General features: G+C 47.0%; 4 protein-coding genes across 6 annotated transcripts; 2 read left to right on the forward strand and 2 right to left on the reverse strand.

Annotated features, from left to right (window-relative positions):
- Nucleotides 1–583: 583 nt before the first annotated feature.
- Nucleotides 584–2,277, forward strand: LOC111069548 (eukaryotic translation initiation factor 3 subunit E). The gene is made up of 3 exons (XM_022359652.2): nt 584–769; nt 889–1,281; nt 1,344–2,277. The coding sequence occupies exons 1-3, from the start codon at nt 680–682 to the stop codon at nt 2,163–2,165; spliced, it is 1,305 nt and encodes a 434-aa protein (XP_022215344.1). The 5' UTR covers nt 584–679; the 3' UTR covers nt 2,166–2,277.
- Nucleotides 2,278–2,314: 37 nt separating this feature from the next.
- Nucleotides 2,315–4,485, reverse strand: LOC111069547 (acetyl-coenzyme A transporter 1). 2 transcript variants are annotated; one of them, XM_022359651.2, is made up of 4 exons: nt 4,424–4,485; nt 4,232–4,328; nt 2,743–4,170; nt 2,315–2,681 (listed from the first exon to the last, which is right to left on the reverse strand). In XM_022359651.2, the coding sequence occupies exons 3-4, from the start codon at nt 4,159–4,161 to the stop codon at nt 2,508–2,510; spliced, it is 1,593 nt and encodes a 530-aa protein (XP_022215343.1). In that variant the 5' UTR covers nt 4,162–4,170; nt 4,232–4,328; nt 4,424–4,485; the 3' UTR covers nt 2,315–2,507. The 2 variants fall into 2 exon arrangements, with proteins under 2 accessions (XP_022215343.1, XP_041448188.1); XM_041592254.1 differs by having other exon boundaries at nt 4,232–4,468.
- Nucleotides 4,486–5,559: 1,074 nt separating this feature from the next.
- On the reverse strand, nt 5,560–7,056 carry LOC111069549 (cold shock domain-containing protein CG9705). Of its 2 annotated transcripts, XM_022359654.2 has the most exons (5): nt 6,877–7,056; nt 6,684–6,743; nt 6,342–6,610; nt 6,054–6,176; nt 5,560–5,975 (listed from the first exon to the last, which is right to left on the reverse strand). In XM_022359654.2, exons 3-5 carry the CDS (start codon nt 6,476–6,478, stop codon nt 5,804–5,806), a joined length of 432 nt encoding a protein of 143 aa, XP_022215346.2. In that variant the 5' UTR covers nt 6,479–6,610; nt 6,684–6,743; nt 6,877–7,056; the 3' UTR covers nt 5,560–5,803. The 2 variants fall into 2 exon arrangements, with proteins under 2 accessions (XP_022215346.2, XP_041448200.1); XM_041592266.1 differs by having other exon boundaries at nt 6,684–7,056.
- A 54-nt stretch (nt 7,057–7,110) lies between these two features.
- Nucleotides 7,111–9,540, forward strand: LOC111069546 (E3 ubiquitin-protein ligase RFWD3). Its single transcript, XM_022359650.2, has 2 exons — nt 7,111–8,672; nt 8,735–9,540. Exons 1-2 carry the CDS (start codon nt 7,235–7,237, stop codon nt 9,292–9,294), a joined length of 1,998 nt encoding a protein of 665 aa, XP_022215342.2. The 5' UTR covers nt 7,111–7,234; the 3' UTR covers nt 9,295–9,540.
- Nucleotides 9,541–10,167: the final 627 nt, after the last annotated feature.

Genomic DNA, 10,167 nt, shown 5'->3' on the forward strand with positions numbered 1-10,167 from the left:
CTAAATGGAAGAAGTGAATGTGGTAAAGTGTGTCCTGTTTGGCAGTTATATGGAAATACCACTATTTATACAACAAAATATATATATAACCCATCTATATACCCTAAATATACATACATCTACATATATGAATATATTTATGTGCAAGCATTTGATGAAATAAATATTCAAACTATTGAAAGCATTAATTCAGGAAAGGAATTCAGGAATTAAAGGAAATAAGGTATATAAATGTTCATACACATGCATGCAGCTACTTGGTTGACCAGCAACAATGTCGGAATGTGACCGCACTTCACACTTTCGTTTTATGCTTTGGCCGTTTTTCTTTGAACGCTGTTATGTAAACAATCCAATGAAAAGGAGTTCGGAAAACTATCCAATTTGGATTGGATTGGATAAAATTATATGTTTACGGCTGAGAGGGCTAACTAGCTAGTAATATTGGACCGAATATCAAAATTAAGGAATATCAACGTATCCGTCAGTATATTTACGGTATATGTTGATAATGACATGGTATATTTCGATATATTTTTGAGGGTCGGTATATTTTATTGACAAACCCGTGGTCACACTGTAAACGGTTCTTTTCCAACACTGTGCGTCGCACGCGTATTTTTCTTGTAATTTTGCGTGGAAATTTCATTGTGAAAATAGTCAAAAAACATCCACAAACATGGCGAACTTTGATCTAACACGCATCAACTGTCAATATTTGGATCGGCATCTTACTTTTCCGCTGCTGGAATTCTTGTGCGGCAAGGAGGTTAGAAAATTTTTGCGGTGCCGTGTCACCAGCGCCGCAGCACAGTATAAATTGCGAAGTGGACAGTCGGGGGCGGGGCGTGGAATGTGCATAACTAATGGATAATGTTTGGCTTGCAGATCTACAACCAGCAGGAACTGTTGGAGTACATCCTGGAGACGGTGAACAAGACGAACATGATTGATTACACGATGGATACGCGCAAGCGTCTGAATCTGAGCCAGGAGATGCCCGATGAGCTGGTGCAGCGCAAGGCAGAGGTGCTGGCCACGCTCAAGCAGCTGCAGAACGAGGTGGCGCCCATCATGAAGGCCACCGACATTCTGAAGAACGGCGAGAGCATGAAGGACTCCAAGACCTTTGTGAATGCCCTGCAAAAGGATTACAATTTCAAGGTGGAGCATCTGGAGAGTGCCTACAAGCTGGCCAAGTATCTGTACGAGTGCGGCAACTACCAGGAGTCCACATCGTACTTGTACTTCTGTCTGATTGTGATGTCGCCCAATGACAAGGTAAGGGAATCGAATGAATCGGGATATATTATGAATTATAATTCAATTTATGCTTTTTGCAGAACTATCTGAACGTGTTGTGGGGCAAGCTGGCCGCTGAGATTCTGACCCTCAACTGGAACACTGCCCTGGAGGATCTGACGCGTCTGCGCGACTACATTGACAGTGCCAACTTCTCCACAATCCAGGCCCTGCAGCAGCGCACCTGGCTGATCCACTGGTCCGTTTTGGTCTTCTTCAATCACCCAAAGGGCCGCGATCTGATCATCGAGATGTTCTTGTACAAGCCCCTGTATCTGAATGCCATTCAGACAATGTGCCCGCACATTATGCGCTATCTGGCCACCGCCGTTGTGATTAATCGCACCCGTCGCAACGCGCTCAAGGACCTGATCAAGGTTATCCAGCAGGAGTCGTACACGTACCGTGATCCCATCACCGAGTTCCTCGAGTGTCTGTACGTGAACTTTGACTTTGAGGGCGCTCGCCTGAAGCTGCACGAGTGCCAGACAGTGATCCTCAACGATTTCTTCATTGTGGCCTGTCTGAATGAGTTTGTGGAGGATGCCCGTCTGATGATCTTCGAGACATTCTGCCGCATTCACCAGTGCATTACCATCAGCATGCTGGCCGACAAGCTGAACATGAAGCCCAACGAGGCCGAGTGCTGGATTGTCAACCTAATACGCAACGCCCGTCTGAATGCCAAGATCGACTCGAAGCTGGGGCATGTGGTGATGGGCACACAGCCGCTGAGTCCCTACCAGCAGCTGGTGGAGAAGATTGACTCGCTGTCGATGCGTTCGGAGCATTTGGCCGGTCTGATTGAGCGCAAGAGCAAACAAAACAATAAAGAATCGATCGACTCCTGGAAGTACTACTAGAACACACATTAGCTAAGCCACACTTTTGTATCCTCTCCCCCCTTGTATCCCGCATAAACCACAATGATTGCGCATAATCGAGCGAATAAACCAACATCCCATCCATTCGCAATTGTCCGATTTGTGAATCTTCTTTCTATGCTTTGTACTCGACGTCGAATCTAATTTTATTTCCAATGGAATCTATTAAGTTACATTACGAAAACAATACCAAGGCGGGAATTTTCAATTTCACTAGCCTACACACACAGAATAATGCAAAACACTGTCTAGTCCTATAAATAATAGCTGGTTTGTACGGCCATTGGCGGTGGCGGCGGCTGCGGATCACACGATTAATTGCTACCGCGACTTATGCTTGACCACAAGCCACGATCGTACGGGCAGATCCTGCAGATAGACGATCCATTTGTGCACCAGCAGCACCCAGATGATGCCATACAGCACACAGAAGAATGACTCCAGATAGTAGCCATCGAAAGTAATTTCACATTTACCCTGCGACGATTCACAGCTCTGAAAGGGCAAAAGAATAGTCAGAAAACCGCCAAAGATGTTGGATAAACTTCGGCCGTACCTGTTGATCGCTCTTGTTGAGGCAGGTGTTATCCGTAACGGTGGTGCACTGCTTCCAAGTGAGCACATCCACCAGCCAGAGCACCACCGTGTTGGGCCAATTGCCGCCCAGATTGCACAGCGTATTGAGGAATGTCATGTATGTGCCCCCCACAGCGGGGTCTGAGATCTTTGCAAAGAAAGCCATGGCCGCCACAAACATTGAGTAGAGGAACACCTGATAGCAGGCATAGAGAGTGATGAGAAGGACATAGTAGTACACTGGGACATTTCCCTTCTGCACCATAAAAGGTGTGGCATAGGCGAAAATTGTAGCCACGGCGGCCAGAAGGATTCGATATGGTATGGCCTTCACATAAACATCCATGGGACGCGGTCCGTTGGTGTAGCGACCCATCACCAGGGGCAGGACGAGCTGCAGGGGAATGAGGGGGATTGCCAGCAGAGCCAGCTGATCCTTGGGCACACCGGCATCGATGAGCTTCAGGCTGGTCACCGCATCCGATGCGGAGAAGGTCACCTTAACGGTGAGCAGAATGGCGCCTAGGATCTGCACCGGGCGCATCTTCACCATGTCCCACAGGATCTTGTAGCTCTGACGGATGTTTAGCTCGTGCTCCTCGGTGTAGCGAGCATCCGTGTGGGCATCTTCAATGTCGTTCTCCTTCTTGAAGATTGCCACCAGAGTGGTGGCCACCACAAAGACAATGCCCCAGAACCATAGGAAGCGTGGCAGCGTGATCATGCCTTCGTTCAGGGGCACATCCCTCATGTACTTGTTGCAAAAGTCCTTCGATTCGAGGGCAATAAACACCACATAGCCCAGGAAGTAGCCGGCAGTCTGTCCAACACTGTTGCAGGTGGAGGCGTAGCCCACATTGCAGCGCTTTAGCATGGTCAGAGCCCAGCCATCGACAGCGATATCCTGCGTGGCCGCCAGGAAGTTGAGCAGGAAGAAGAGCAGCGACAGCAGCGCCACATTCGGCTCCACACCGTCGCCGCCCAGCCAGCGATCCACGAAGTAGGAGAGGAACATCATGAATCCGCCCAGCAGATACTGCACCGGCACCAGCCACGACTTGCGACGTCCGAATCTGCGCACATACAGCGAGTCCACGATGGGCGCCCACAGCAGCTTCAGACTGAACGGCCAGTACGCAAAGGAGAACTCCGCCTGCTGCTTGTAGCTGGCGCCCCGATTCTGCAGCAGCATGGGAATGGCGGCAATCAGACCGATCGGTATGCCCTGCAGTATGTACAGGAACAGCAGGATGGCTATGTTCCGTCTGTCTCCGCGTATGTCCGGCGTTCCCTCATCCTTCTCCACCAAACCCTCGTTGGGGTGTGGGTAGTCTGTGATGAGCACGCTCTGGTCATCGCCCGCACTGCCGCCCTGCGTCCTCCGCCGTGCTGTAGACATGTTGGTACTCTGCCAAAAGGGGTACCAAGCTGATTTCAATCTAGATAATGCATGCACATGTCGCCCTCACCTGTTTCTAATCTTTCAGGTCCACGTCAGTGCAATGCCGAAGGTTTTTAGATCCAAAACGAGTGTAAGTACTGTTGTTCTCTTGCCTCGATATTTAACTAAAAAAGGTGGATTATTTCTATGCACTTTGTTAACACGTTCATTTTCGGTTTCGCCTAATTTTTGAATTTTTATAGAAAAAATCGTGGCATACGTTTTTTGTTGATGTTGTTGATGTCCCACGACTACAGCTACAGTAAAGCAGCGACGCCGGCAGCGCTGCCTTCCTCGCTGCGGTGATATATTCCGCGATTTTGATATTCGGCTCAGGATTACTTTTTAGCTGTAGCACTCAGCACCGATTATATAATTTTCGACGATACATGAATCAATTTCCTAAAAGATCTGTTTATTTGAAGTAGTCATTTTCCATTTGATTATTCATAAAATTGGGTTTAATCAAATAAACTTCCATCAAACAATACTTTTTTACATAGTAACTACACGATAACTACACATATTTATGTAAATTTCGGAGATTCGGAGCTGGATTCAAACTGGAATGGCAAAAAATGCACAGAAATTCACAGAAATTTTTATATAAATTGTTGAAGAAAAACTAGATTTAGATACCTAACGATCAGGAATTCGATGCTGAGCACCAATTAGTATTCGGCTATAAATTGCAATTCTACATTGGTTCATTGGACGACTGGAACCGGTTTCGATAAATGATTCAATACAATTACACGCTACGCTACATGGTCACACTCGCAAAAGCAAATTTAAACTGTGCCCGCCCAACCAAAAGTTTCTGGTGTGCAAAGAGCTATTTTTAGATTGGGATACACACTGCGATACTCCAGTTGCTTGACTTCCCATGCCCACAGATAAGGCATTGTACAACTGGGGCATGGCATGTACATATATATATTCGTACAATGTGTATACAACACATTAACATGCAGATAAAATTCAATTTCCCCATATCTCCACACAAAACACATTCATGCAGATTGAAAAAAAGTGCATATTTAATTCGCAGCATTTTTTGTTTTATATGTAGTAATTAATTGAATTTTCTGTTTCGTTTGCTTGGCGAACACATTCAGATATTTCATTATAATTAAAAGTAATTACGGATACAGGCTCCAGAACCAATTGGGTGACTACACAAACAGGCCTGGCTGGCTGGCTGGCGATCATAATCATCATCATCATCACCGAACAATTTCCATTTCCAAATACGATTTCAATATGCATTACTTGAGTAAAACTGGTTTCAGTTGTCGCTCTTCCAATTCAAGGCAACATTTGTGACTGCTTTTGTTTGCTTCTATCGCCTAGCTTAGAGTCTAATTAAGTAAGTGTTCAATTGATACTTTAATGGCTGGCTGTTTCTGTTCTGGTCTCTAATTCTGTTGTGGTTCCTCTCTCGACAGTATGCTTTCGTTTTCATGGTTATTGTTGGTTATTGTTTTCCCTCACTGTGTTGTTGTTTTATATTTCATCTCGTGTGTGTGGCGTGCTCCAGTCCAATTAAAGTCCATGGAAGGCTGCTAACATTTATTCTTTCACCACCCCTCAAACACGCCTACTTGGCGGGCGAGGATCCAAACACGGGCTCCTCCCATTTGTGGTGCACCTCGGGAGTCAAGTTGCTTATCTGCACGTGCACGGCCTGATGTTTCTCGTACTTTGGTGGAATGGCGCACAGACGATATTTGACCTCATCCCCGTTCATGGGCACATATTCGCCCTCGATGCTAGAATTTGTTTGTGGAGCAGTGAGCAAAACGTAAAACAGTGACCGAAGGTTAAATGTTAATTATTCAACAACTTACTCGGAAACATGGCAAAAAACGTCCTCGCCACCGGCGCTGGGGATAATGAAGCCGTGTCCTTTGCTGCGGCTAAAGGACTTTACCACGCCGGTCACTACTGGGTTCTCCAAGGCCCGAGCCGAGCTAAATATGTTCCCGTTTTTTTTTTTTTGTTGGGTTTATGTTTTGTGTTTTGTGCGCGCGCAAAAGCGACGGATAGGCCGGGCGGATGTAGGGGAAGGAGAGTAGGAAGAGACAATTAAATCAATGCCTGTGAAAGGGAGCTGTAGATGTGGGAGATGGACTTACGTCGAGGCCGTGCGTGTGCGTCGCGTGATTATGGGACTCGGTAGCTGCAGCGAGGCATTCGGGCTGTGGCTATTATGATGATGGAACACTGGCGGCTTGGCGGAAAGCATCTTCTCGGGTGTCTTTGGCTCGGCCATGATTCTCTTTCTTTCAAGCGGAAGGGTTCTGTTCTTTTCTTTCGGTTAGTAGAGCAGCAGTTGCAGGAAAGCGGCTTTCGTGTGTACGTGTGTCGGTGTGTCGCGGCGTCACTGCATGGACGGCTGCCAAGTCTATCGAGTTCAAGGCCAGGAGCGCAGAGGGTTAATTGCGTTGTGTTATATTTGGACCCACAATGTCGCTTACCAATCTTTTCGTTTTGGAAAAGCTGAGTGAGAGCTTTCTTACTTTCTTTCTAATTAACGCCTGTAAATGATTCACAACTGTAATTGGAAACTTTCTTTGGCTTTGGCGGCGACGCTTCCTTACGCCCACCAATACTGATGCAATTATTTGCCGCGAGGCGAAATGCCGGTTGGCCCTTGACTTGGATGCTTACTTTAACTTTAAACTCGCTGTAGGGTGTTCACTGTACGTGTCGTGGTTGCGTTCCGCTCGTTTGTCTTGTACTTTTACCGATTTTAAATGCCCTTTTTTATTTTTTCAACAAATCGCGGCTGCGAAGGCGTCCAAAGTTAGAGTGACTGTTTCAACGTGTTCGCTAAATACTGAACGACCTGCTATCGATACTTTTTAGAGTTAAAACATCGATACTTTTTAATGAATATTGTGAATATCGCATATTGCCCTGCTCTGGTTGTTGTCGAAATTGAAAAGAAATTCTTAAAAATACAATTTCTTGATAATATTCTATACTGCGCGCAAGTTCCTAATGAAATTGGAGATAATCAACAGTTATGAGCGACCTAGAAAGTGACGAGAGTTTGGACGATGGGCCATTTCCGGATACGGACGAATACGTGGATACCGAGGAGGAAAGTCAGGAGTCTCTTCAGCCCGTTGTGCGACGCCAGAACTGGCAAAGAATTGTCACACAGAATACCGAACCTTCTCCAGGAATGGCGATGTTTCACGGGCTGGACGTGGAACTGGAACAACTCCAAGCGCTTATTCCCCCAGAACTAGCAGCATTGGCAGCAGAAGTACCACCGATGGAGCGCGGGGCCGAAGCTCAGCAAGAGGCTGCGTCAGATGATGCTGCAAACGATGTGGAGACTCTTGAGGCAGAACTGCAAGCCCTGGAGGAGAATGAGGAGCCACAGCCACAACCTGCCAGTCCGCCGACCAACTCGCGAAGAGCCCAAGGACAGGACAATATCATAAGTCTAGACACACCATCGCCGCCAAAGAAACGCAAGCGTCTATCCGCTGCAAACACAAGCCTGAAGAAGTCGCCCGAGTCGACAAAAGCCCCAGCGCCACCACAAGAGGACGAAGACGATGGTCTTACGTGTCCCATCTGCCTGGACTCGTGGGAGATGAGCGGAGAGCATCGACTGGTCTCTTTGCGCTGTGGCCATCTGTTTGGAGAGGCCTGCATACGCCGCTGGCTGGCCGAAAGCCAAAGACAGTCGTCCGTGAAGGTGTGCCCCCAGTGCAAGACGAAGGCCACCTACAAGGACATCCGCCACCTGTATGCCAAGCGCATTCTAGTGGTGGACACCGAGATCAGGGATCAGCTGGAGGGGGAGCGCCGACGGAATCACATCCTGACGACCGAGCTGTCGGCCATAAAACTGGCCCACTACGTGACCGCCGATAAGCTGCTGCAAATGACAAAGAAATACGAGCAGCTGGTCGCCATGACCGAAGGAACTGGGGGCCGTGGAGCCTACTCCCTTCTGTCGGGTGCCACGAAGAAGAGGCCCATCCAGCAGCTGCCCATGCATCGCCTGTACATGGAGAAGAACTTTGAGATCACCCGCGACCCCGGCTGCCGCGTGATGCACTTCTCCGGCAAGCACTCGCTGCTGATGGCCAGCCAGAAGAGTGGACAGAGCCTGTTCCCCGGCTACGGAGTGCGCTTCATCGACCCCTTGACCTTCCAGCCGTTGCAGTTCCTCTACACCACGGCCATGATGGTGCGGAATATCGCATTCAGTGACTCGAAGCATCTGCTGGCTGTCTCCAGTCGCGAGTCCAAGATCAAGCTCTTCGATGTACGCACCAAGCTGCAGTCGTGCATGGTCACGGCGATGGATAAGACGCTCTGGGCCTGCGGCGTGGATCGCAACGAACGGGAGAACTTTCTCTATGGTGGGGATCTCCGTGGCGGGGTCTACATCTATGATCTGCGCTTTCCCGATAACATTCTCGGCCAATTCCAGGCCGATGGTGGGTACCCCTACACATCCATAGTCTATTCCACAAGCCCTAATGTTGTGCCCTTTTTTCAGAGAACTTTAGTCCTGTGATACACATCGAGGCTGTGCCCCCGAATAAAACCTTCCCGAATGGGGGATTCCTCGTCTGCCAGCTGTCTGCATTGACCTTCTACGAGTATTGCACACCCGGCGAGGTGGCCGTGCCCACGCGGCTCACTGTCGACGGCCCCTTCCTCTCCATGCAGTATGATCATGTGCAGGACACTCTGCTCATTTCGGCTCGCTGCAATCCGAGTTCCCCCAACTCTCGCTTCGTTCTCGGCCAACTGGACAAGATCGATGACATGCCTGTGCTGCGTGTGAGGGTCACCATCTATGGTCCACCTGCCACGCCCATTATGACACGACCCACACAGCTGGGCGTCGAGGATAACACCCTGATCGTTGGCTATCTGCAGGAGAACAAACAGCTGATGCTGCACGATGTGCGACGGGAGGAGCGTGTGCAAACGATGCCCGTGAACGAGGTGATTTATGACTTTTGTCCAGTGAGCAACAACAATGGCTCCTATCTGGCAGCCCTCACCGACAACAAGTGTCGCGTGTACAAGCTCAATAGCACGGGTGGATAGAGATGGAGGATGGATCGGAGGAGCATTTTCTGTGAAAATGTCTGCCTCAATTAAATGTTTTAAGTTATAGTTCTTAATTCTTTCGTTTATTAAAACATTTATCAGAACATAAATCTAGATGTAATTCCATGTATTTTCACGCATTTACTTTTTACTCATTCTTTTGATTCTGGATTTCAATTGGTTTTTTTTTGTTTTGTTGTTGTATGTGTGGATTGCATTATATTGTAGATGTGTGTCTGTGTGTGTGTGTGTGTTTTTTTATGTTCGCATTTTGTATAAAATGTTTTTTGTTCCATACGATTAATATACATATAAAGCTATACAAAAATTGTGTTATTCATACGAGTATTCATTATACATAGATATAGATATACATATATGTATGTATATATCTCCCAAAAAGGCTGAAGAATGTATGAAACGATGAAATGATGATACTTTCTGAAGAACAGTCTCTCGCGACAAGGAAATTGTTTACAACAGAATTCCCTCTTAAATCTTTTTTTGTGTGTTTGTTTTATCGAAAACTAAATCTAAATGAGTTGGAAACCAGAACCGCTCCCTAGAGTGCTCACTGAATGGAGTGGTTTGGTGTTTGGTTTTCCTATAAAGTTGGTATCAAAAAAAGTTGTTCATCGTTGGTCATTTTTTGTTTGTTTGTTTGTTTGCTGCTGTTGCTGCTGTTGCTTGTCGGTTCTCTCTGGCATAAATATCGTATCGTGTATTGTATATTTCGAAGAGTATTATGTATATTATGTTTTGTTTTATTTCTAGATACGGTACTAGAGTTAGTTCTTGAGTTGAAAGACGTGTAGACTATACTTTTCAAGTATAATTTTAATATATTTTTTTTTGTGTGTGGTTCGTGTC

The sequence above is a fragment of the Drosophila obscura genome, unplaced genomic scaffold, assembly GCF_018151105.1.
Source record: "Drosophila obscura isolate BZ-5 IFL unplaced genomic scaffold, ASM1815110v1 contig_1, whole genome shotgun sequence".
Classification (NCBI taxonomy): Eukaryota; Metazoa; Arthropoda; class Insecta; order Diptera; family Drosophilidae; genus Drosophila; species Drosophila obscura.

Excerpts from the sequence above, each read along its gene's own strand:
- LOC111069546 (XM_022359650.2), top strand. The coding sequence starts at position 7,235 with ATGAGCGACCTAGAAAGTGACGAGAGTTTGGACGATGGGCCATTTCCG. Across the intron at positions 8,673-8,734 it reads CGGCCAATTCCAGGCCGATG|AGAACTTTAGTCCTGTGATA; the intron begins GTGGGTACCCCT and ends CCCTTTTTTCAG.
- LOC111069547 (XM_022359651.2), bottom strand. The coding sequence starts at position 4,161 with ATGTCTACAGCACGGCGGAGGACGCAGGGCGGCAGTGCGGGCGATGAC. Across the intron at positions 2,682-2,742 it reads TCAACAAGAGCGATCAACAG|AGCTGTGAATCGTCGCAGGG; the intron begins GTACGGCCGAAG and ends TTGCCCTTTCAG.
- LOC111069548 (XM_022359652.2), top strand. The coding sequence starts at position 680 with ATGGCGAACTTTGATCTAACACGCATCAACTGTCAATATTTGGATCGG. Across the intron at positions 770-888 it reads AATTCTTGTGCGGCAAGGAG|ATCTACAACCAGCAGGAACT; the intron begins GTTAGAAAATTT and ends TTTGGCTTGCAG. Across the intron at positions 1,282-1,343 it reads TGATGTCGCCCAATGACAAG|AACTATCTGAACGTGTTGTG; the intron begins GTAAGGGAATCG and ends TGCTTTTTGCAG.
- LOC111069549 (XM_022359654.2), bottom strand. The coding sequence starts at position 6,478 with ATGGCCGAGCCAAAGACACCCGAGAAGATGCTTTCCGCCAAGCCGCCA. Across the intron at positions 6,177-6,341 it reads CGCACACGCACGGCCTCGAC|CTCGGCTCGGGCCTTGGAGA; the intron begins GTAAGTCCATCT and ends GAACATATTTAG. Across the intron at positions 5,976-6,053 it reads GTTTTTTGCCATGTTTCCGA|CATCGAGGGCGAATATGTGC; the intron begins GTAAGTTGTTGA and ends AACAAATTCTAG.